The 23,522-nt window shown below is 50.6% G+C and overlaps 1 protein-coding gene across 4 annotated transcripts in view; it reads right to left on the bottom strand.

Moving 5' to 3' along the window:
* Pax5 (paired box 5) overlaps window positions 1–23,522 on the bottom strand; it is a 179,938-nt gene that overhangs the window by 10,870 nt on the left and 145,546 nt on the right. For all 4 annotated transcript variants that reach the window (XM_076935048.1, XM_034502772.2, XM_076935050.1 and 1 more), the window contains one exon: window positions 1,259–1,345. In XM_076935048.1, coding sequence (XP_076791163.1) covers window positions 1,259–1,345 — 87 coding nt within the window. The remainder of the gene's footprint in view (window positions 1–1,258; window positions 1,346–23,522) is intronic.

Genomic DNA, 23,522 nt, shown 5'->3' with positions numbered 1-23,522 from the left:
GCTAGGCCAACTCGGAGCCCATGTGAGGGGAACAGCAGGCAAGAACTTTGCCCAGTGCTTAAAATGATTTTGACAAGTCAAAAGAGAGACACCAACCCACAGATTTAAGTACCCTGGGAAACCAGAGCTAATGAGCTTCAGTGTCTTCTGTAAGGCAGGCTGGAACTCTCCATCACACAGGAACATGAAACACTAATTGACAGTGTTCCTTTTTACATCTACAGTTGTGCGTGACACACCAGAATACTTGGGGTAGCCCAAGGTACCAAGAGTATATCCCATGAGTGGCTCTATGGTAGTAAGAGAAATGTGGCATCCACACCGTGAGTCTGTCTTATTCAAACCAGATTTAGGAAGGGATCAAGGTTTGGGAACTTGAATGCAAAGACTTTGGGTTACTGCTTTTCTGACAAAGTCTATGGTTCTTGGTCCTAAAATAATTAAGAATTCGAGGAAATAGCGCACTCTCACTGAAGGAGGCCTTAGTAATATGGACAGATAGGCTGTCTCAAAGACTCTTCCACTTTCACTTCACTGGTCCAAAAATGTTCTCATCGCTGGCTGACTATAGGGACGAGGTCAGTATTGTAACCTGCAAGCTGATTGGCTGGCTCTACATCCAGGCCCTCTGCTTTAAGTTAGTTTAGCTTTGGTGGGCATTCATCAGCTGGCTTCATTTAGGTCAACAAAACAAAGGGCTCTTCTTGAACCTTGGAGGACAGTTAGGCTATTTGTGTGTGTGTGTGTGTGTGTGTGTGTGTGTGTGTGTGTGTGAACATATACCAGTGATATTCACAGACCAGGCTGGCTACGGCCACGAACATTCTGCCAATTTGAGTCTTGGATAGAGGTTAGGCACCAGCTGAGCCCTACACAGCATGCCTTGGCAAGCCACAGGGCAGCTGGCTCCTAATGGAGCTGGCACCAATGATGGCCATAGCAGACATCATTAATCAATCACTGGGCCTCAGATCCCTTAGCAAGACAGTTTTCTCAGCAGCCAACACCAATCAACACAAGTTTGTATTTTCGGTGCCTCTCTTTTAGGGAAATTTCACTCTCTTTAATGGTTCTTAAAAAATATGAGTGACTCATGGGCAAGCACTTTTCCTATCTTCTCTCCCTCACATTCCCACCTCCATGAGCTGCAGTGGCATTAACTGTACTGAGACCACCAGAACAGGATCTATACTCCACATGCATGGGGAAAGATATGACCAGACCTCAGAAGGGACTGTGGCCAGGGAGGAGTACTCACCAAGCAGCCCTGGGTTGGGGAACCTCCACGAATCGTTGTAAGAGGAATACTGAGGGTGGCTGTAGGGACTCCCAGAAAATTCACTCCCTGTAGGAGGTGGACAGAGAGAAACAGAAGACAAGTGTTAAATCAGGTTCAGAAAGGGCGGTGGGTTCAAGTCAGTTTAACTGCTGGCTATTAATGACACTTGTCTCTTCCGTGAGTTTCAGGTACTTTTGGTGACCAACAACAGCATATTGGGGTTATTCTCTTGTCCAGTGAGATGTCTACTTCATTCCACAGCCCTTGGTATCGATGGGTATGGAAGCCATGGAGCCATCACATGCAGGGTGGGGTCTCTCTGGGCACACCTGCATAAGTCCAACCCTAGCCTGCTGGGCTGTTGGCACTGGCTGACGCTCCTAAGGGACCCTAATGAGTTGGTTCCACTCCTCATGACCTCATCTCTAAGTGTGAACCCTCTGTGCTGTGAATTCAGAGTGACTGTGCCAAGGGGCATGAGACATAGGGCTACCTCATGTGTCTGTTGACAGGAAGGGACAGGCTAAATGCTTAAGAAAACAAAAGAGGAAGTGGAGGGCAGTCTTCTAGGCACTGGGGAGGAGATAGTTGTTCATGGCAGTGGGCAGGCTCAGGCAAGTGTACAAGGGTAAAGGGAGGGTAGGGTGAGCCCAGAGGACAGTTCACTCAGTTCCACAGCCTGCAGAGCTGAGTCCTCACCCCTGGCTATTCTCTGGGTTCGCAGCAGCAGCCCCAAGGGAGTCTTCTGCCAGCGATGCCAGCTTCAAATCCTGTCCCTACATGCTTATAGCAGCAGACTCTGCCCATTTCTTTCTTCCTTCTTCCTATAGCTGGGGCCCCAGAGGGCAGTCTGGGTTCTCTATCTTCTGCACTGAGTGCTCATGAGCCTTGTGTGTCTAGCTAGCAGAGGAGGCTTTGGAGCAGGGCATGGAAAGCCAGAACACTGAATGGTTTTCTTAAGCCCCCAGGTAAGGCCCTGCCCTGCTGGAGGTGACAGGAGTTTACATGGTCCTGAGGGACTACCTGCGGCCAAGCATGACTCCATGATCCCCCTAAAGGGAGTGTACAAAGGCCAAAGGGTAAGAGGCTTTGGAAGAGACTGGTCCTCCTCCCACCTCATAGGCAAGCACAGGCAGAGCACGCACACCACACACACACACACACACACACACACACACACACACACACACTCCTGCTCAGGCCTCTCTGGGGGCCACTCCATGCCTGACAGACTGAGCCTTCCAATTCTCTGTTTTTTATGCCTCAGCGGTCAGGGTGCCAGGTTCCCGCATGCAGAGGGAGAGAGTGGTGACAGGGCTGGGCTGCACAACTCAGCCCCCGCAGATCCATCAGTGCTACAGAGCCTCCGCTGCCTCTTCCCCTCCCCTCCCTCTTTCTTTCTCCTCCTCCTTTTCCTCTTTGAGAAGCAGGTTGGGAGGAAAGCACTCTTGCCAAGGCTCTCACACCCATAAACTGCCCTGCCAGAGGCACATCCTAAGGGTGCCATGCCCACCCTATCTCTGCTTAGCGCCATTGTATCTACCGCCAGGCTACCTCTTCCAGGAAGCCTCTCTGAGCTTCATCCCCAACAGGGCATGTCTTGGGGCCACTTAGCTGGAGTGAGTTGGCATAGACCCCTAGAGGTCTGTGAAGACTCACAGGCAGCTTTCAATTCCTTTAGATTCTAGAAATTAGAAGGAGAGCCCCAGTCAGCACCAACGCTCTCTTCCAGGTGCATGGCTTCCAGAAGCCATCCTTTCCTGTCCCTCCTCTGGCACAGAGTCTCCTGCATCATCCCCTAGTGTCCCATTGGCCTTGCCGTGGGTGGAGTTCCCACAGCATGGGAGTGTCTGTTGCAGGTCTCTGCCCTGCCTGTTCCCGGCAAACATCCTGTTTGGTCTCCCCATGGCACAGAGTTCCCAAGGCTCTCTCCTACCCCCTTCCTGGGCTTGATCCAGGAGAGGCCCTCCCTGGGATGCTTCCCCTGACCAGCTCATCCTTCTATCCTGCCACCATTTATTCCACAGAGCTTATCACTTTCCAACCTGTCTTGTTCATCATGTTCATCTTGTTAATTATCTGTCTCTTCCACGAGGCTGAAAACTCCTTGGGGACAGAGTTTTGTCTGTTTATGTCTCGGTCCCAAGCTTCAGCACCAGGCTTGGCATCCATCTAAGCATGCATGGATGACTAATTGTTAAGTGGGCGAGTGAGTGAATGAATGAATGATTGAATGAATGAATGAGACCTGTAGGTCAGCCAGGGACACATTACTGAGTGGACTGAGTGAACCTCTTACTTGGATAATGGCCACCATTATTAGCTCCCACAGCTAGGGATAGGCTGTGGAATCTTCTGTGAGCTAAGATTTAAATTAATTTCTGATTCATTATGCACCACAACAATCTCAGGCCCAGGAGGAAACAGCTACCTGGACCCCCACCTGGTGCGCTCAGAGTCATGGTGAGGTGGGCACCCGAGTCCTTGTCCTGTGCCGTGCCCTTTAGAGTAGTATACGCTTGGTAAAGGGATCCTGGCCATCTCAGGGACTCGAGGCTGTCTGGCCACCGGTTGGGGACTCTGCAATGATGTCTGACTATTTCAAGTGCTATATAGTAAGCTACCATTGTATACAGAGTAGAGAAGCCAGGATCTCACTATCAAGGAAGCTATCCACAGATCTGATCCACACAGTAACAAAGCTGGTTGGGGGACAACAGACTGACCAGGCAGATGCCACGATCCTTGGTCATTTGGCAAAGGTGTGGGGCCAGTTTTCATGGGTTCAAATCCTGAGCCTGCCTCTTCAAAGTTCTGGAAATCCCAATGGGTCACTCAATTCCTTTGTGCCTCAGTTTCCATATTTGTAAGTCAGGGCAACTGCAAAACTCCTGCGGTGCTTGTAGAGGTTCAGAGAAGACTCAGCACATGTCAGCCATAGTGACGCGCTGCTCCACCAGTCCCCAAGTCCTCCTGGGCACCCAGAATCAAACTGAACCTCCCAGCCACTCTGGCATGCTCACAGGATTAATAAAACTGCATTTCAGTTGTGAAATGCTCCCCCTCAGGCTAGAATGGAACTCCAAGGCCACGTTCCTATCTCCCGGCCCTGGGCTCTCGTCTTCAAGACATAGTTTTCCAACACAGGTTCTGTTTCCTCACTTGTCAAAGGACAGAGAAGACCAAATGCTGTCGCCCAGCAGTTCTCAACTTTCCTAGCCCTGCAACCTCTTCATACAGTTCCTCAGCTTGTGGTGACCTCAACCATAAAATTATTTCATTGCTACTTCATACTGTAACTTTGAATCATAGTGTAAGTGATATGTGATCCCTGTGGGGTTGAGACCCACAGGTTGAGCACCAGTGTTATAGACCCTGACTCCCAGCTCTGGGGGATGCCTGTCCTCTGGGGTAGGCCTGGGGCTCCAGCCTCCACACCACCATCCTCACACTGAGGAGCACCTTGTTCTTTGCCGGAACCTAAAGCAGCAGCTTGGAGAAGCAAGGTATGTTTAGCTTAGAGTCCTGCAAACCTTTGGGGTCCTCTGAGGGGCCACTGAGACCAGTCTTAAGGCTGGTTAGATCTCCAACAAGGGAGGCAGGGACTCTGGGCCAAGCTGGAGCTTGGGCTTGAGGCCATTCAGTGTATGCTGTGGGATGGTGGGGCCTGTGACAAGCAGAGGCAGCTGCAGGGCAGGGCATGTAAGGGTCAGGATGGAGGGCTCTTGTTAGCAGGCACTAGGATCCAGTCAAGGTTGTGGTTGGAGGGGTGAGGCCAGGGAGACCTTCCAGTTGGCTGCTGCCACAGCAGAAGAAACTAATTGTTCACAGGTACAAAATCCTCCTCTAGAGCAGGCTTTCAGAGAGCAGGAAACCAAAGTGCTTGGTTCTAGCTTTTGTTGGGGCTTCCAGAGGTAAAGCCAACAGGCCTGAGGTCAAAGGTCACACCACAAAATGCCTTTCCTTATGAGTTCACCAAGCAAAAAAGACTCTGCCCCACCTTGGGGCTCCTTGCCTCTTTCTACTGATTCATACTCTAGATACCTCTCAAAGGGACACCTTAAATCATAGATTTTTATTTCTTATTAACAAGAAGGATTCTGTACAGTCATGGAAGGGAGGGGAGATAAACTTCTGTCCAGATAGCTGTCATTCAGATAGCTGTTACTCAGTAGGACTTGTCACTGAGTGGGACCTCCATCCATGAGGCACAGAGCATACTGGCTCTCCTTTAAGGCAGGTACGGGCTCTGTCTAGAGTTCAACACACAGAAGCATCTGAGAACTCTCCAACAACAAACCAGTGCCAAGCCACTGACCGCTCTGGGCAGTAGAGTGTCCTGCAGAGGAAATTGTGGATGAAGGCCTGTAGTTAGCACATAAGCTGGGCCCCTCATGATGCCATGGGAGCACAAGGGGGGACCTAAGGTCAGTTGAGAGCTTGATCAACCATCAGCTTGTCTTCTCAAAGGCTGTATGGCCTTGGGCAAGTGACTGAACCTGTCTGAGCAGTCTCCTCATCGTCAATATGAACTAAATAAACCATTGTTTACAGTTTGGATGACCCCACACAAAAAGTCAAGTTGGAGTTCATCTCTAGTAAAAAAGCATTAAGAGGGTCAGTGGTGGCACATGGAGGCAGAGGTAGCACTCAGGAGGCAGAGGCAGGAGTTCAAGGCCAGCCTGGTCCACAGAGAGAGTTTCAGGACAGCCAGGGCTACATGGGGGGTGTGGGGAGGTAGAAGCCTGATCAGACTATTGTGTTTAGAGACAGGGATTTGGGGGAGTACCTGAGGGCATTGGGGGGATTAACACCATGGAACAGTGGCTGAACCACCTCAGGAGTTAGCAGTGGTCTCCCTTAGCAAGAAGAGCTTCACCAGATATAGCTGCCTGACTGAACTTCCCAGTCCTCGGAGCTGTGAGCTGAATCAACCCTCACTCTCTATAAAGTACAGCCTGTGGCATTTGGCTATAGCAACAGAAAATGCAAGAAGGCAAGCACCTGCATCACAGGGCCTACATCACAGTGATGTGGTGTTCCTGGAGGGACAATGCCACCTTCTCCCAACATGCAGGAACTGGGGATGGTGGGGAGGGAGGGAAATGGAAAGGAGGCCTTGCTAACAAGTGGGGGACAGGCTCCAAAAGGATTTCACAGCTTTCGCTGAGTTCTTGGGTGTGCAGAGGGAAGATCTGGTTGTAGGGGTGAAAGTGTGTCTGTGTGTGAGTGTGTACCTGTGTGTGTGTGAGCATGTGTGTGCACATGTGAGCATGCATATGTGTGTGTACGTGAGAGGTGTGTGTGTGTGTGTGAACACTTGAGGAGTAGGAATCCTAGCGTCAGTTTTAAGGTGTTATGTAAGTAGTAAAACTCTCCCCCTGTCTATGACCCATGCATTCTTAAAGTTTGCCATTCACTGTTGTGGTTTGCATATGGATGCCCTCTCCAAAATTCATGGAGAATTTTGACTATGACATGATGAGGTCATAGAGGGGCGTCGGCTCTATGGGTAAGCTGTAGAGAGCAGACCCACTCCTGTACTCTTACTCTCTGACTTTCCCGGCATCATTCTGTCCTGGCTAGATGCGGCTGCTGTGTCCTTACACTTTCCAACCTCCAGCACAGTGGGCCAAGGGAAACTTCTCTTCCTTACAAAGTACCCAGCCTCAGGTACATTGTTTCAGCAACAGAAAGCATTCTAAGACGAGACTGACTTGGTGTTTTCCTCAGACATGGGGTCAGAGAAAATTCCTGGTGCCATGCTTGTATGGACAGTGGAGTTAACAATGGAGACACGTGCTCAAAGGACATGTAGTATAGATCAGAGAGCCACAGGCCAGTGGGAGGGAAGCCTGGAAACATTGTGTAGCTGTGAAGGAGAACACCGTAGTTTTCTAGAAGGTGGCAAACAAGGGTCTGATTACTCTTGCTTTTAGTTGTAGTGTTAAAGGAAAGCAGCCAGAAAGGAATGGTTTGGCCCAAAGAGTCACCACGTGAACAAAGGCAGGGAAGCATGGCCATTGATGACACAGGGTGAAATTCAACAGGTTAGAAAGTAGAAGGACTCCAAACAGTCCCAGGCCATGTCCTGGGTATGGTCTGACATGCTTTTATCTAGAGCTGCCTACTGTGGAGAAGGTAGAAACATGGCCTTCAGGGAGCTGGAAAGACAGCTCAGCTCTTGGGCGCTTGCTCTTCCAGAGCACCAGAGTTCAGTTCAGCACCTACATCTGGCAGTCCCCAATTGCCTGGAACTCTGGTTCCTGCAGATTCAGTGACCTCTTTTAGTCCTGAGGGTACCCGCACATCGGTGTCATACACATGCAAATGCACACACACACACACACACACACACACACTAAATAAAACCAAAATCTTTTTTTTTTTTTTAAATCGGCTGGTGGTAGCACACACCTTTAACCCCAGCACATGGGATGCAGAAGCAGGTGGATCTCTGTGAGTTTGAGGCCAGCCTGATCTACTGAGTGAGTTCCAGGACAACCAGGACTACACAGAGAAACCCTGTCTCGAAAAACCAAACCAACTAACCAACCAACCATGGAACCAAAAAACCCAAGTTTGCAGATCCAAGTTTGAGGGGTAGGATGGGTTGTTTCAAGCTTCTTCTGTTGATGGCTGATAGAGAAAACGCTGGAGCAAGAGGGGTGGGAGTGGACTGCACCCCCCACTGCAGGACCGCCCACTGCAGGACTGCCCACTTCAGACCCGCTTCCCCAGAAGCAGTCCATAGAATTTCAGAGGACACTGCTCTGCCAATCCTCTTTTCTATCACAAGCTATCTCAGGTTTGTCTGTCTCTATCCCTCTAGCCTGCTAATACCTTACCGTAATGTTTTGCGTTTTTAAGTTAAGTTGCCAACATCAGTTCATTTTAAGTAGTCCAGTATACATATCATACTAAAGTTTATGATAACTGATTTAATGAGCACATTTTCCCCTTTGGATATAAAGTTTACATGTAATGAAACAGATACTAATGCTTTCATTTAACAAATGCATGAACCATGTTACTCAAGCCCAGGTCCGTTGAGTTCTGGAATGTTAGCATCACCCTACAGAGAATGCCAAGAACCCAGCTGCATGGCTATATCATCACATGCTCCCAGATTCCAGGTTAGCCCCTGACTGGGGTTCTGATCACTGAAGGGCCACCAGCAGCCCCTGTAAGGTCACTCAGACTAAGTTGGAGAAAGTACACTTCCCTTCGGAGCTTAAGAAATGTAGCTACAAGCTGAGCCTGCTGGTGTGGGCCTGTCAGCCCAGCCACTCTGGAGGCTGGGAAACAAGCAAGTTCAGAGTCTGCAAGGCAGGGAGACTCCAGGCCAGTCTGGGCAATTTAGGGAGAGTAGGTCTCAAAACAGAAAGTAAGAAGAGGGCCAGGGCCAGGAGGGATAGAGTGCCCCACTGGCATGTGCAGTGCCTAGTGCTGCCAGGCAAGCAAGCAAACAAACAAACAGCAACAAACCAAAAACAAACAACAAACAAAACAACCAAACCACACCAAAACATTAGGATAGATGTGTTCCCCCAAACGTCCCAGCCTTCCAAATACAAAAGAAAAAGCAGGAAAACTCACTACGTTTGAGTTTAGAGGGGAAGGGGATGAAATGGTTTCACCCTGGAAGCCAGGGGCTCCAACATCATTTTCTCCTTCACTCAGAACCCAGAGATGGCAAGAAAGTCAAAGTTTCCCCCAAATCCTCAGAAGTGACAGGCAAACAGGCTCCACATAGCTCTTAATTAACCCAAAACGACACCTGCCAGATGACGGAATTTGCGAGCTCGCTAGGGGCCGACCTGTCTGCAGATGGTCCGCTCCCACCTCTGCTCCAGACCTTGGCCGGCTGCAATTAACATATGGAAAGTCTTTCAAAGTGACTTCGCAGTCAACTTCTGTTTCTGAAGGAGTCAAACTGGGCTGGGGGAGAAAAATCTTTGTGGAGGAGGAGGAAGAAGAGAAGAAGGAGAAGGAGGACAGATCTGAAAGGGGCTCCTCCCTGTGGTCTTGTAGAACCACATGCCAGGTGGTGGATCAGGGATCAGCAGGTACTTGGGCTGTTGTTTTATGGAACTCTGTGACCACAGTGATCAAAGCGAGGACATGACACAGACAGCCTATGCATTTGTTAGGCTATTTAATATACATATTACATATAGACAGAGTATAAACATATATGCATACACCTGTATGAATATACAGCAATTTAAACAACATATACATAGGCATGTATGTGTATACCAATGTGTACATATCTTTGCATGTGTGTATATTAACAGGGTTCTGTCAAAGTCTCTCTGAGTGACCAAATAAAAAGCTTATTATTATTATTATTATTATTAAGCCTCAGTTTTCTCTATGTGAAGGTGGCAAATGACCGCCAAAAGGCTTCCCTTTCCTCTCTTCCCTGCATCCAGCCTCTAGCCTGGCCCTACACAGGCCAAGGGATGCTTGCCCTCCCTCTCCACAGCAAGACCTTCCTGGGTTCCCAATAGGGAGGAAAAACTGGAGCTCAGGGAAGGTCAGCCTGTCAGCCTGGACAGCCCTGCACTACGTGCATCGATCCACTGCTGGGAAAAACCTCTTCCCCTACTGGCTCAGGCCTTCCTTCAGAAATGCCGAGGGAAGAGAAAAACCAAGACAGAGGGTGGGCGTGAGGAGAGAATGCACAATGCGACTCTCCTCTGTTACTGGAGGCCCACGGCAGGGCTGGAGGGCCATAGAGATGCAGGTAAGGGTCAGCCTGAGCGCTGGTTCTGCTGCTGGCCAGCCAAAAGCAGTCATGTGACTTCCTGGCCCTGTTCGTTCTGTGCTCTGCTTCCTATGTCTGCATCTAGAAACCTTCAGATTTTTCAGGGACTCATCCCTGCAGTATAGCAGCTCCACCCTAGGCCACAGCACACCCAGGCTCCCCAAGCTCTCCCAAGCTCTCCTCAGTGGCGGTCCATCAGATGCAAGAATGGCGCCTTGAGCTACACAGTCCACCCAGACCTGAGGAATAACTCTATTAAAGGCATAAATGCATTAGCCACAAACCAAGCAATGCAGGTCCATTGTCTTTTCCTTATCCCTCCCCTTCTCTGACGTGCTTGTCTTACTAGGCATCTCCATTTGAAACTATTGGTTATGCTTTGAACAGTTCTGGTCCAGTGTTAATCTGCTTTTTTGTTATACTCTCATTCTAAAACTCTGACCCATTATGCTCCAATTTAAGCACACAATGGGCATGACAATGCACATGGCTTCCTTCTACTCCCCAGAGTGGCAGACAACACCTGACTTTTGTGGGTCTGCCTCAGCAAGAAGTGCCCACAGGCTTCCCACTCATGAAGATGAACTCCCAAGTTGTCTCAAGTAGGCTAGTTGAGGCCCTTCAGGATCTGCTTATAACAGACCTTCCCGCCGCCACACTTCAGCGTCCCCCACCACACTGCCACATTCCAAGTTTCTGCATGGCTGCCATTTTCCACGGATGTTGCCTGTCCATCCAGATGTGCCATTTTCTTCATCCACTTCCTTTTCCACTTCATGTCCTATCCCCAACTTATCAAGGCCCAGCTCAAATTCCACCTCCTCCAGGAAGCCCTTCTGAGCAATCCTCCTGATTGAGAGAATTCTTCCTCCCTCTCCTGAGTCCCCAGCCCTAGGTTCTTTAAGGCTGACTCCTGCAACCAGCAGAGCCCTGTATCTCTAACCCAGGGCCCGGCCCATCTCACCATTACTGACTGTGGGCACTAAATGTGGCCTACAGTGGTCACAGAATACTTCCAGGAGCCCTCCCCCACTCCATGCCTTGGCTAATCCTTCTAGGCCCCACCCTCCACAGCTTAGATGGAATGACACTGAGGTATGATCTGTCTGTCACTCACTATAAGACCTGAGATACCCAACTTGAAAAGGAAGCAGATCTATTTTGCTTCATAGTTTTGAAGCTTCAAACCTCATCGGTCTGGAGTATGAGGCAGCACATTATGACCGAAGACACAGCTAACTGAAGCTGTACACCTCACAGCCAGGAAATGGAAAGGAGAACAGAGGAATCACCTGTGCCCAGAATCCCTCTCAATGTCCCAACGACTCCCATAGGCCCCACCTCTTAAAAGCTCTACCATCTGTCAGTAGCACCAAGCCTTTAACACACTGGTCTTGGGGATCCTTCCAGATCTAAACTACAGTGATTACAAGAAAACCCACCCACATATTCATAACTACATCACAAGGTCCATGCTGGACTCCTTTGTGCCCACTGTGAATATATACTCAGTGCAGCCGGAGAGTTAGACAGAACAATTAAAATGGTTCTTCTGGCCCCCAAGTTAGAGACCTTCTAATGGCACATTCCCAGGCCTATAGGGATTCCACTCAGCCTGATGCCAGACCAGTGCCAGCCCAAAGCAAATGTACCTTCCTGTGGCCTTGACCTGGCCCGTCCCTCAGAGCAGTCCTGGGCCCAGGAGCTAGCAGGCCCCTCTGCTGGGAGGGTGGCTTTCCCTGAGGTCCGAGCATCCTCGGCTGACTAATGAGATGGAGGTGAAGGTGTCATACCTTGCTGGGAAGTCACAGTGCTAGTGCCGACCTGCACTGCCTGCCATCAAATTTTAATGCTGCGGCTGACATATTTATGGAATGCCTCCCCAAGTGTTTGCAAGGAGACCAGACAAGATTTACCTCTGCAATTACTACTGCGACGGTGGCTTCACTGTGGGCTGGGAACTCCGAAAGCTCAGAGCCCCACTGCACCCCAAGGAACACACTCAATTTTGCACACCTTTCCTGCCCCCAGCATGCAGGGGTAGAAGTGGGAGGTGGAGATGAATCGGATACGGTTCCTGCCCACGGAGAGCCCACAGTCTGCAGGAGCGGGCTGTACACACATAAATTACCTTCCTCTGAAGTGGCTGGGGACCCTGGTGCTGAGACAGGTACTAGATGCAAGCTGGAGCTCAGGGGTTGGGGCACGGGGTGGGGGAGGGCTTACTTCTTCCCTCAGAGTCAGGATTAAGGAAGAAGTCAGAGATCAGAGCCTTCAGAGCCCTTCAGCTGCTGTGGCTTTCCTGGTTCCTTCCTTGCAAGAAGGGGCTTCCCAGTGCTTCCTGACTATCCCATGCTGGCCTCTCAGCGGCACACCCCCTGTTCTCCCCCTCCCCCCTACTACACCCCACCCCCCACCTTTTGCAGCTCACTACATCCCTGTACAACCCTTTGGAGTTTCCTTTCTGGAAGGATGTAGGGGGACACTCCCTTCCTCACTTTGTCAACAGTCCAGATCCCCCTGCAGAGACACCCCCGGGACAAGAGCAGATTGGGAACCTGGGATGGGTTGGAGGGGGCGCTCCATCCTGGCTGCTCTGTATAGGCTGCATAGTCAACCACAGAGCTCTGAAACTTCAGACTACAGTAGACACCCCAGACTGAGTTATCTGAGGCCTTCAATCCCAGCACTCAGGAGGCAGAGGTAGGTGGATCTCTGTGAGTTTTACACCAGGCAGAGCTACATAGTAAAACACTGTCTTAAAACAACAACAAAAAAATAAAACAACAACCAAAATACAACAACAACCCAGCAGTCTGGGTTATTGGAACCTGAGTAGAGTCAACTGTAAAGATATATCAAATGAGTTTAAAAACTAGTGACAACTGGTCCTCAGAGAGCAGAGAGCTGTGGGAGATGTAGATTCCTGTGTCATCAGACTGCATGCACAGTTGGCCTCTTTTTGCCTAGGACATGTCCCCTTGACAATGCGCAATGGAGTTGCAGGTATGCTGGTCAACAGTGCAGTTTCCCAGCATCCTCTGAGGCCTAAGCGTATGAAATGGGTTCCTCAGAGGCCAATCGCTAAGGAGGCTGTCCTCTGGAGGCTAACCACCCAGAAGGATTTTCTGTGTAGGAGGCCTACAGTCATCTTTGGGGCCACTATTCTCCAGAGTGTTTGGTAATGCATAAACACTATAAAGGCAGCTGAATTTGTACCACCCCCGATTAGATCATATGCATGTACCTGGCATGGTCCTATCTTCACCTCAAAACTCATTAAATCAAAGCCCTTCCCACACCTGGGCCTTAGTTACCTCAGGAACACAGTGAGCAGCTTTACCGTAAAGCTGGCTTTCCTGGCGGAAACCGTTCTTCTTTTAAACACTTTTTAAAAACATTGATCTGGGCTGAAGAGATGGCTCAGCTATTAAGAGCACCGACTGCTGTTCCAGAGGTCCTGAGTTCAATTCCCAGCAACCACATGGTGGCTCACAACTATATGTAATGGGATCCAATGCCCTCTTCTGGTGTGTCTGAAGACAGCTACAGTGTACTCATATACATAAAATAAATGCTTGCTTCAAGCAGCTGTTGGAATCACTTAAAAAAGCATTGATCTATGTATTTATATGTGTATGTATTTATGTGTATGTGTGTGTATATGCATGTATTTATGTATGTAGTGTCAGGTCCCCCAGCACACCTTGGGGTCTTCTACACCAACTTTGCTTCTTCTTTCCTGGAAACATGTCCAGTCTTCTCCCCTTGGTCACCGAGCTATCTCTCCTTTCATTTTTCCCCCTTGGCTGTCTACCCACAAAGCTGCCTCAGTCTGTGGGGTGGCCACAGTGGATACATAGGTAAGTGTCAGTAGCATTTAAGAAAGAATAGGTCTCAAGCAAGCAAAATGACTCAGAGGGTCAAGGCCCTGCTGCCAAGACTGATGACAGGCAGCTCTCTGTGAGTTTGAGGCCAGCCTGATCTGTGTAGCAAGTTTCTGCCAGCCAGCATCTCTGTGTTTTAGTTAGGGCTCTGTTGCTGTGAAGAGACACCATGCATGGCAACTCCTACAAAGAAAAACATTTCACTGGAGCTGGCTTACAGTTCTGAGGTTCAGTCCATTGTCATCATGACAGCAAGCATGGCAGCATGCAGGCAGGCATGGTGCTGGAGAGGTAGCTGAGAATTCTACATCTGGATCAGCAGGCAGCAGGAAGAGACAAGAGACTTGGACTGACTTGAGCTTCTGAGACCTCAAAGCCCACCCCAATGGCACATTTCCTTCAACAAGGACACACATCCTATGCCTGAGGTGCTATTTTCATTCAAAGATCCACAACTTGTCTCAATAAAATGAAATAAAATAACGGCCTGGAGGAATAAGGGCGGCAGGTAAGAGACATGGAGAAGCCATCGCAAACTTTCACTGGAAGACTGACCTTTCCATAAGGAAAGGAATGCTGGCCACAAGGCTAGGAAGGGTCAGGCCACATGCTATGCAAGCAGACGGTCACTGGCTAAATCCAAGACCAAGTGTGGTGCTGGGCTGCTAAATCTAGTCTTGGCTGCGTAGGGCTAGCCCTGCCCTCTTGCTGAGCCTATGCCAAGAGCAGCGCAAGACAAGATGTGACTTCCAGGTTGTGCTGAGGATTCTGGTAGAGAAAAGGTGTGAAGACTGAGTAAACCAGGGGAGGTGTGTGTGTGTGTGTGTAGTGTATGGAGAGAGGCATTTCTCTTATCCACTAGGGGGAGCCCTGCATTCTTCTCTCCAACAGAAATTAAGTTGGCAAGCCTCTGTGCCAGCTCAAGCAGAGAATTTCAGAAGTTCCCAGCGGGCCTCAGGGTGGAAGCAGAAGTGCTCCCTAAGATGTTGCCATAGTGCCGGAGGTCCTGTGGTTGCCATGATCTGAAAGGTTGATACAGTGCCCAAGGTTCCACTAGTTTCTTCCCATGACCTCCACCCCCACCCCAAACCAACCAGAATAGGTGGGAAGGGAGGAGAGGTGCTTCTCCAGGGCCTGAAGGGAGCATCCTGGTGGCCAAGCACTGTCTGTGTGCCTCCTGGATGGATGAACAGGTTATTTCAGGTGAGTTAAACGTTTCCACGAGTGTGCGCCTTGTGCCAGGCGCTTTATCTGAGCATGGGATGCAGAAGGAGTCCAGGCTCAGATCCTGAAGCCTGCCCCCAAGAGAGTCAGAAGCCAGGGCTTTGTGTTTCTTTGGGTCTCTCTTACCTCTTCATTTATCTGGAGGTATAAAAGGCCCTGAGGACTAGAGACATGGCCCAGCCATTAAGAGCACTGGCTACTTTTTCCAGAGGACTAGGTTCTGTTTCTAGCACTCACAGGGTAACACAGGCAACTGTTTATAACTCCAGATCCAGGGGATCTGACACCGTCTTCCGGCCTGGATGACTGGGTTGCTTCCTGAACGGGAACAGCCAGGTGACAGACAGGGAGGGTTACTGGGACTAAGACCTAATCTGCTTTCCATTCACCAAACTCTGAGCCCTGGCAAGAGGTTCTGTCTGCAGAGGAGAAGGAACTGTGTCTTAAGAGTGAGAGCACCCCGGGGAAACCGGAACAGAGCATGGGTCACATGCCATGGATAGAGTCACCTACCATTTCTCTTCACAGGGATCTGAGTGTGGTTCCTTGATTGTTTGCCTTGGGCTCCACCCGCGGCAGCACAAAACAACTGAAATCAAAATGTTCAGGTGTTCAAGGCTAGCCTGGGCAACAGAGCCCCACCTCCAAAAAGGGCTCTGTGAGACTAGGGGACTCCATTCTAGTACTTCACGTCACAAGGGGGAAGCATGCCCCAGCTCTATCCTCCGTGAAATGGGATAGCACCTGCCTGACCTCCAGATGGACAGTGAAAGGTGGGGGCTGAGGGGTGGAAGGTACAGGGTCAGTGGACCCTGTGGAAGGTCTCAGGTAACTCACTGCCTCTTCAAAGTGAACCGACAGATGGCGCTACTGAGGAGAGGGTGTGGACAGCAAGCCTGGATGGAAGACCAGCTCCCTCAGAGCCGGGAAGTCAGGAGTTGAACAACCATCCTGCAGATGTGCCTATGGAGAAAGTGGACCAGAGTCCAGTGGGGTCACTTGACGCCCATCGGCTAGGACTGGACCCTGAGTCAGGGGACACCTCTCCATTCTCACACTGCCCTCTATCTCCAAGCCAGCCAGGACTTGTGGGCCTGAGCCTGGGCCAGCCTCCCCCGCAGCCCACCCGCTAGCCTGCCTTGGGCCAGCATGGTGGCAGGCCCTGCTTGCTCCCCGGGGAGTCTGCCGCCAGGCCTGATGGCACTAGCGGAGGGAGGGAGACCGCCAAGCTGTCAGTCTGGAGGTGCCCCTCAGAGCTCCTCCTGGCTGGAGCAAGGAGGGTGGGCCAGCTCCAGAGCTGGGCTGTCAGGGCCTTCACAGAGATGAGGCCGGAGAGGCCTGCCTGACAGCTCGCCCACCGAATTAGGACCATTTGCATGCTAATTTCCAGCGCTCCAACGGGCTGGCAGGCTGGCTGGGGTGTACGGAGTGTGCAGAGAGGCGCACACCTCCCAGCCCGCCTGCGAAGGAACAATGCTTGACTGATCTAGCTGCGTTAACGAGCAAATTATGGTAATTTTGTTATTACAAATGCATAGAAATTTCTAAAGCAGGCAGCCATTCAGGGTTCCTCCCTGCTCCTAAATACCGAGTCCCCTGTTTGTACACATGGGTCAGCCACTGCTTCAGGGGTTTCCAGGGGCCAGCCTTCTCTCAGAGCCCTTCCAGGGAGGTCCGGGATGAATGGGACTGGAGCTGGTCACCAGTCAGGCATATACCCTGCGGGTAGGCAAGCCTCCAGCTGCCTCGTGTTTCAAACCTCACCCTCTTTGTATGCTCTTTGCCTCCTGGGACCATCATTCCAACAAAACCACTCCCAAACACCGTGTTCAAGTTGGCTTCCCTCCATTCTGAACATGAAACATGAACACAAAACTTCTCTTCATAGAAGGTTCGAGCATCAGAGTCATTTGGTCATGTCTGTGTCCACGCTGTGAGCTGGGCTCAGTAACATGGAAGAGCCTGTGATCCAATGAATGAATGAATGAATGAATGAATGAGTGAACGAGTGAATGAGAGAGTGTGAAGGGAGACAGCCAGAACGTGGCTCACAAACGAGGACCCCACCCAGCTGGCTCAGTGCGATGAAGCAAAGCCAGTTGTTTACTTGCCAATTGGCAACCTCACCTGGTATTTGTAATTGTCCACCGTTGAAACAGCAACACGCTCCTGTTTCTAGTGATCATTTTGGTTGGAAGTGCGTTTCTGGAAGGATGGTCTGGGATCCATCCAGAGAGGCACTGTCTTCTGGGGGCTCCCAGTTCCCAGCTGCAGTGGAGAGGGGTGTGGCCATTTCAGGATCGGGCACCAAGGCAGTGACACTCGCTGCCTCACAAGGGCAAGGTGGCCATGTGTCCAGCACTACTAGACATGTTGACAGTTTCCCTATTCTGTGACCGGGATTTCAGGCCAGCCTGATGCGGTTCAAATCCACCTTGGAAGTTGGTCAATTACAGGCCTCTATCCACAATGGAGGGTGAAGTTCTCATACACCACAACTGACAGGAGGACTCACAGGAAGCCTGTTGTGAGGGGGGTTCACTTCTGGTAGCTGGGGAAGCAAGGACCCAGCCAGTGACAAAGGCCTAACCCAAGTGGAGAGATCAGGCTGTGGGTCGTGGTCTGAGTTTTCTGTTTATCTGATTTTCTGGTTGGGTTACCACTTCCAGAGGGCACTGAACCCAGGGAAAGAGCACAATCATTGCATTGTGTCTGGCTGCCTGACTCCAGGTGAAAAGCAGAACTGGAGAAAACAGGACCCCCCCACTCGGCCCCAGTGCCTCAGCTTCCACACTTCGCTCTGCTGGCCTGGGAGAGCGTGCAGCTATATCCACCGATCAGAGCAGCTGAGTCCGAAGGAAGGGCTGATGAGGACTTGAAGGCTCTTCCTTTAAGCTGCCCATGACTTTACCCACAGCCTCTCCTGTGCTTAGCTTGACAGTCCTGGCCTATCTGTCCACAATGGAGGGTGAAGCTATCATAGACTGCATGGCAGTGTCTCTGGCCCCTGAGAGCTGTGCACTAGAATGGACCCCATCTGCGCTCCCCAACAGGGGTCTGCTTCAACCTCCCGTCATGCTTCTCCAACAGGGTGGACTTGTCTACCAAGGACAAGGCCCAGAGCTAGGGGGCGGGGGGGGGCTCTCTTGAGACAAAGCCTGCATAGCTTCCCTTCCCTCACAGACCTGCAGAGGCTTGTTATGTGACTGGCCTCCTGAGTTGTGGAAGGATGACACAGGATTCTTTACATGAACCAGTTTTTTTTCTCTCCGCCAACCCCAGTGGTTCATTCCTGGGTGCTCTCTCTGTATAATCGCTTACCCAGCATGCTCTTAGAAACGTAGGCATTTCCCAAGTTCCAGTGCACTTCGCTCAGTCCCGGCCCTTTGCATAGACAAGGCATTTCTGCCAGGTCAGCCCAGGCCACAGAGCTTCTCTGCTGCCTTACAGAGAAAGCCACTTCCAGATATGAATACAGTGTGATTAAGAGTCAAACTCCATATGGGTCAAGTCCTTCCCTTACCGTCTGGAATCCCCACTTGCTGTGTGACTCTAAAACAACCATTTTTTTCCCCTGGGTCTCAGTTTTCATCTCTGTAAATTGGGGCCAATAACCACGCTGGGAGGTTTGGAAACTATAAAACTCTGTGCAAATGGGAAGTCATGAAAGGAGTCTCAAGATGGTCCCAACTATCCTGTACACTGGTCTGGTGGGACAGTTTTCAAAGTATTTCGGAGCTGGGATGTTCTTTAGACAAAAGAATATGAGGAGACAATTGCCATTTTAAAATCCTCCGTTTCTCCCTTATGTTCTTTCTTGCATCTCGCTGCTTCCTTCCTTCCTTCCTTCCTTCCTTCCTTCCTTCCTTCCTTCCTTCCTTTCTTTCTTCCTTTCAAGCCTGGCTTTAAGTCTCCCTGTAAGTCCTTTATCTGTGACTCTGCACATAGACCCCTTATAAAGGAAATTCATTTGTTCAGGGTCACCGCGTGGTTTTTCATTAAAAACAAATTACCCACTCTCAGGGAGGACATCTGGGCTTCCGGGCTCCTGTTAATGACTGTATTTCCAGTCTCCCCGGCTTGGTTGGGCTCCTCTTGCCTGTTACCCTGCCTTCCAAGCCCCGGGAGGACAATGAGAGTGACAGCCAACTCAAAGGGAAGACATGAGGGATGAGGGCGAGAGGCAAGTCCCCCGGGACGAGAAGGAGGGAAAAGTGAAAAAAAATAAATAGCTCAAACAGAGGGTAACAAGGGCCATTGTTTCAGCATCTTCCAGAGAGCAAGTACTGAAGGACCAGGGCAGCGATGAAGAGGCGCACAAGCCCTGTTTAATTACACCCTGGATCCTGAGCCTGGTCTTCATTCTGGTTAATAAGTGAGGGAGCAGCAGTATGGTATTCATGTAAGTTCTACCTAGATCCCACCAGCATCTACTGTGTGTTGGGACTGGTCATAGTCCCTTTTCCAAAGAAAGCTCCAAGCTGGGTCTCACCCCAGAAGCAATCAGGAGGCACAATCCAACATAGTCCAACAGCCGCAAGCAGGCAGAACATGGTTGGGAGCCTGGGGATGAACTGACTATGGGCAGGCAAGGCCCAGTCTGGGATGCATGCAGGGGGAATTGAGGACCTATATGACAAATAAGTACCCTGAAAGAGTACGTGTCAGTTAGCCTAATGTAGACTCAGCACTGACAGATGGACAGGGAGGGAAGAGGGAATATCCCCGCATCTGAAATGCAGCTCTCCGGCATCCCAGCAGAAAGGCCTTTCCCTGACCAGGAGCGAACTATGGCTCGGGAAGGCTGTCTGAGCATCAGAGGACCACCAGGGAAGTCAGTCTTCTCCTGGGACCAGTGTCTATCAAATAGACTCCATGCCCTCTTAGTCTCCAGGGGCACCAAGACTGGGTAAGCTTGAGATAGGAATTCTAGACCTCGATCAGCCCGGATGCTCCTGGCCGGATCGCCCATGGGGATAGGTCCACACGGGTTACATCACCACTGGAGCAGCTAACTTGCTTGTGAACTAGGGTGGACATTTCACTCTCACAAGGTGCTTTCAGTAGCAACCTGGGTAACAAGTATGTGTCACCTCCTTAGATGGTCAACACTGTGAAGGTTAGAGGGTGGGTGGTAGGAGCATAGAAGTCTGGGGTCATTTACAAACACTCGTCCCCTGGAGGGCAAAAGCCAAGCCCTACTGACTCCCACTGCTCCTATAGGCCCTGGGCTGAGGAGGGAGGTGTCTCAGGTGCAGTGAGTTAGGTGTGGTGGCCGCTCCAGCTGAGGACTGACAGATGACAAAGTCTTGGAAACGGGGCAGGGCTGTGGATTCCATCGAGCCAAAGGGACAAAGCACAAGAGCAGAGCTACTTCAAGGACCTGAGTGCAGACAGGGAGATGTGTGGCTAAGGTCCTTTCTGTGTATCACCATGTCCTGGCCCTTCCTTTGCTCACGCTGTCCCCCGACCCCACTTCCCTCACTGTCTTGCTAGGCTCTTCCCGTGCTTAGGGACAGTAGTAGCACAGATGCCTCTGACGGCTTTGGCTGGCTTCTTCCCCACCTTTGAATATGACAGTGGTGTGTTTCCTGTCCTTACCCCTGTTCTGTGTTCCCAGAGCCCCTGGGCTTACATGACAACACACTTGTTCCTCTATAGGCACTAAATGACTTGCCTCACAAGGTGTCCTGAGTAGATGCTCAATAAACTTAAGGAAGGAATTGGGGGCGGCTGACACCCCATTATCTGAAGGCCTTGACTTTATTCATTGTGGCCAGTGGGGTAAAATAGGAAAGCCGGATTTTCCCAAACTCCTCGTCCCCAGACACAAGAGTGCCATCCTGCGAAGGCCCCTTCCACCTTACAGCACCGTAATTACAGCACATTATTAATTCCTGCTCTAAAATTACCCAAAGCTTCCATCTAGACTCTTGTCTTTGGAGCCACGTGACCATGAGTGACGTGTGCTATGCTGAGCTGCGATGTCTTCGCAATTACTGTGCGGACTTGGGAACTTTCACAGAGTGAGACAATCTAACCGAAAATTGTTTTCAAGTGTGATGAAAATTTTATGAGCATTAAATGTAATAGTTAATAAAAGTTAATGTTGCAATGGGCAGACATTTCCCATAATGTTTATTAATACTCGCCTGCCAGTTTCCTTTTTGAATTTCAGGGGAAAGTACATTTTTCTTCTAGCATCAGGCTGCTGTAAAGCCCTGAAAGGGGAAGAGGCCTTTGGCACAGAGCCTGTCTGGATCCTGTTTACAGTCTGTGGGACATCCCAGAGCAGGGTAGGCTACCTGTGGGCTCTCCAGTCTGGCAGGGGCTGGTATACATAGAGAATACAAGGAAAGGTGGAAGGAAATATGGGCAGAAGAGGCTGCGGGTCCTCGGCTTTAAGTGGGCAGCCCGCTGGTGTCCGGTGGACATCGGTCAGTGCGAGCTCTGGCTCTCCAGCATGCACAGCCCCGGTAGCAAGGGCAGGAGAGAGGTGGCAGGGTGCTGCCTGGCCCGACTCCTTGACTGAAGCCTCTTCTATCCCACCCCATGCCCCGGTAAGGCAGGCCTGTGTCTGCTGTTCCTCATTTGCTCCCAGGCCAGTCTCAGTTAGATAACCAGAGAGCACTGCCATTGGCCCTCTTGACTGGCTTTTGTCAAGCAGTGGTACTGGAGGTGTTCACAGAAGGATGGCCTCGAGTCAGGCTGTTTTACACTGACTGTGCGGTCAGGGTCTGGGAATAGCCATCCTTCCTCAGTACTGGATTCAAGTCTAATCTCGCTCATCCGGATCTGGCTTGATCACCAGGACCGAGAAGCTGAAGGCCTAATGCCCAACAAGACTGTCCGTTCTCCCTGAGATCCACAGGCCTCCTACGCTCCTCTCTGTACCAAGCCAGCGCTCCAACCTCTGAGCGGGGGAAGGCCCTGAACACACCAGGCTCAACCTGCTGCTTATGTGTCAGGAGTGCAGATTCTCCCTCCCACAAATGCTTTCATTCCTTCTAAAGCAAATCTCGACTGTAGCCCTTTGATCTACAAGGCCATTACAACCTAGTCACTTTGCTGTCTGTCTGTCTGTCTGTCTGTCTGTTCATCATGCAATGCACATTCATGTGGGTGCATGTGGTGGGGGCCATGGGACAACCTCAGAGTCACTCCTTAGGAAGCACTGTCTGTCTCGTCTTGATAGTCTCTCACTGATCTAGGGCCCACCCAAAGAAGCAAGCTGGCTAGTAGGCCTCTGTCTCTGCTTTCCCAGAGCTGGAATGACAAATGTGTGTGCCACCATGCCTGAATATATATATATATATGGGATCAGGTCTTCACACTTGCACAAGTATTTTATTGAGCCATCTCCTCATACATAAACCATGGGATTTTTGTTAGTTTTTTGATCTGTCTCCCAAACTAGACTGTGAGCTCTCTGAAGGCAGCAACTGGGTCTGAAATGCTACCTGGACCCCAAACCAGCACTTAGTATTTCTCAGGAAATAACTGAAGAGTGAATAGCAAACACGGGTATGGACCACCTGTGGCTGGGCTCTGTCCTCCATTCCTAGCATGGCAGAATGACTGGTGGCCACGAGAGGGCAGCAAAGAGTCAGAAACAAGCAACAGGTGTGCTGGGGGGGGGGGGTGGGGGGGCAGGTCCAGCCCAGCCTGAGGTCCAGCAGAAGGCCCAATGGGAGCTCATTGAGAAAGCCAGTGGGATGGGGGTGTGGCACAGATAGCAAATGAAAACCATTCATTCTCTACAGAAGTACCCAGAGGGCCATGGTTCAACCTCCCTTCTGATGCTTGAGTCTCTGTCAAGTCCTGGCTTCTGCAGGCCTTTACTAAACTGGTCCAGTTCAGATTCCAGTCTGATTGTGGGAAGGGTCTCCCTACAGCATGGGAATAAAGTGTTCCACCTGTGTCACCTGTGCAGAATGTATTTTACCCCTATGAGTAAGAACATGACAGACTACGCAGGAGTCCCGGCCATATCCAGCCAGATTCTAGCCCCACCCCTTCTGCCTGGCTAGCAGAAGTCAGGATAGTCTCACTATAGACAGAGAAAACTCCTTCCTCTCCTGACATCCTAAGCCCTAGAGCCTGTGAGTGTGTAAGATTCCACAGCAGAGAGAAATGAAGGCGGTAAGGAAGATTAAGGCTGCTGCAGAACTGTCCTGGAGATGAAGCCTGGGTCGGGTGCAGTAAGTACAGGGTTCCTTCTAACAGGAGAAGGGGGCAGGGAGAGAAAGATAGCGGCAGCATGTAAGCTGGCCCAGCACTGTCAACTTTAAAAATGAAGCAATGGGGCCCCAAGCCAAAGGCTGCCCGAAGTATCCGCGAGCTGGAGAATGAGATAGAA

This window comes from Arvicanthis niloticus, chromosome 5 (genome assembly GCF_011762505.2).
Source record: "Arvicanthis niloticus isolate mArvNil1 chromosome 5, mArvNil1.pat.X, whole genome shotgun sequence".
NCBI classification, from domain to species: domain Eukaryota; kingdom Metazoa; phylum Chordata; class Mammalia; order Rodentia; family Muridae; genus Arvicanthis; species Arvicanthis niloticus.
This window is presented reverse-complemented; position numbering and strand designations above follow the sequence as displayed.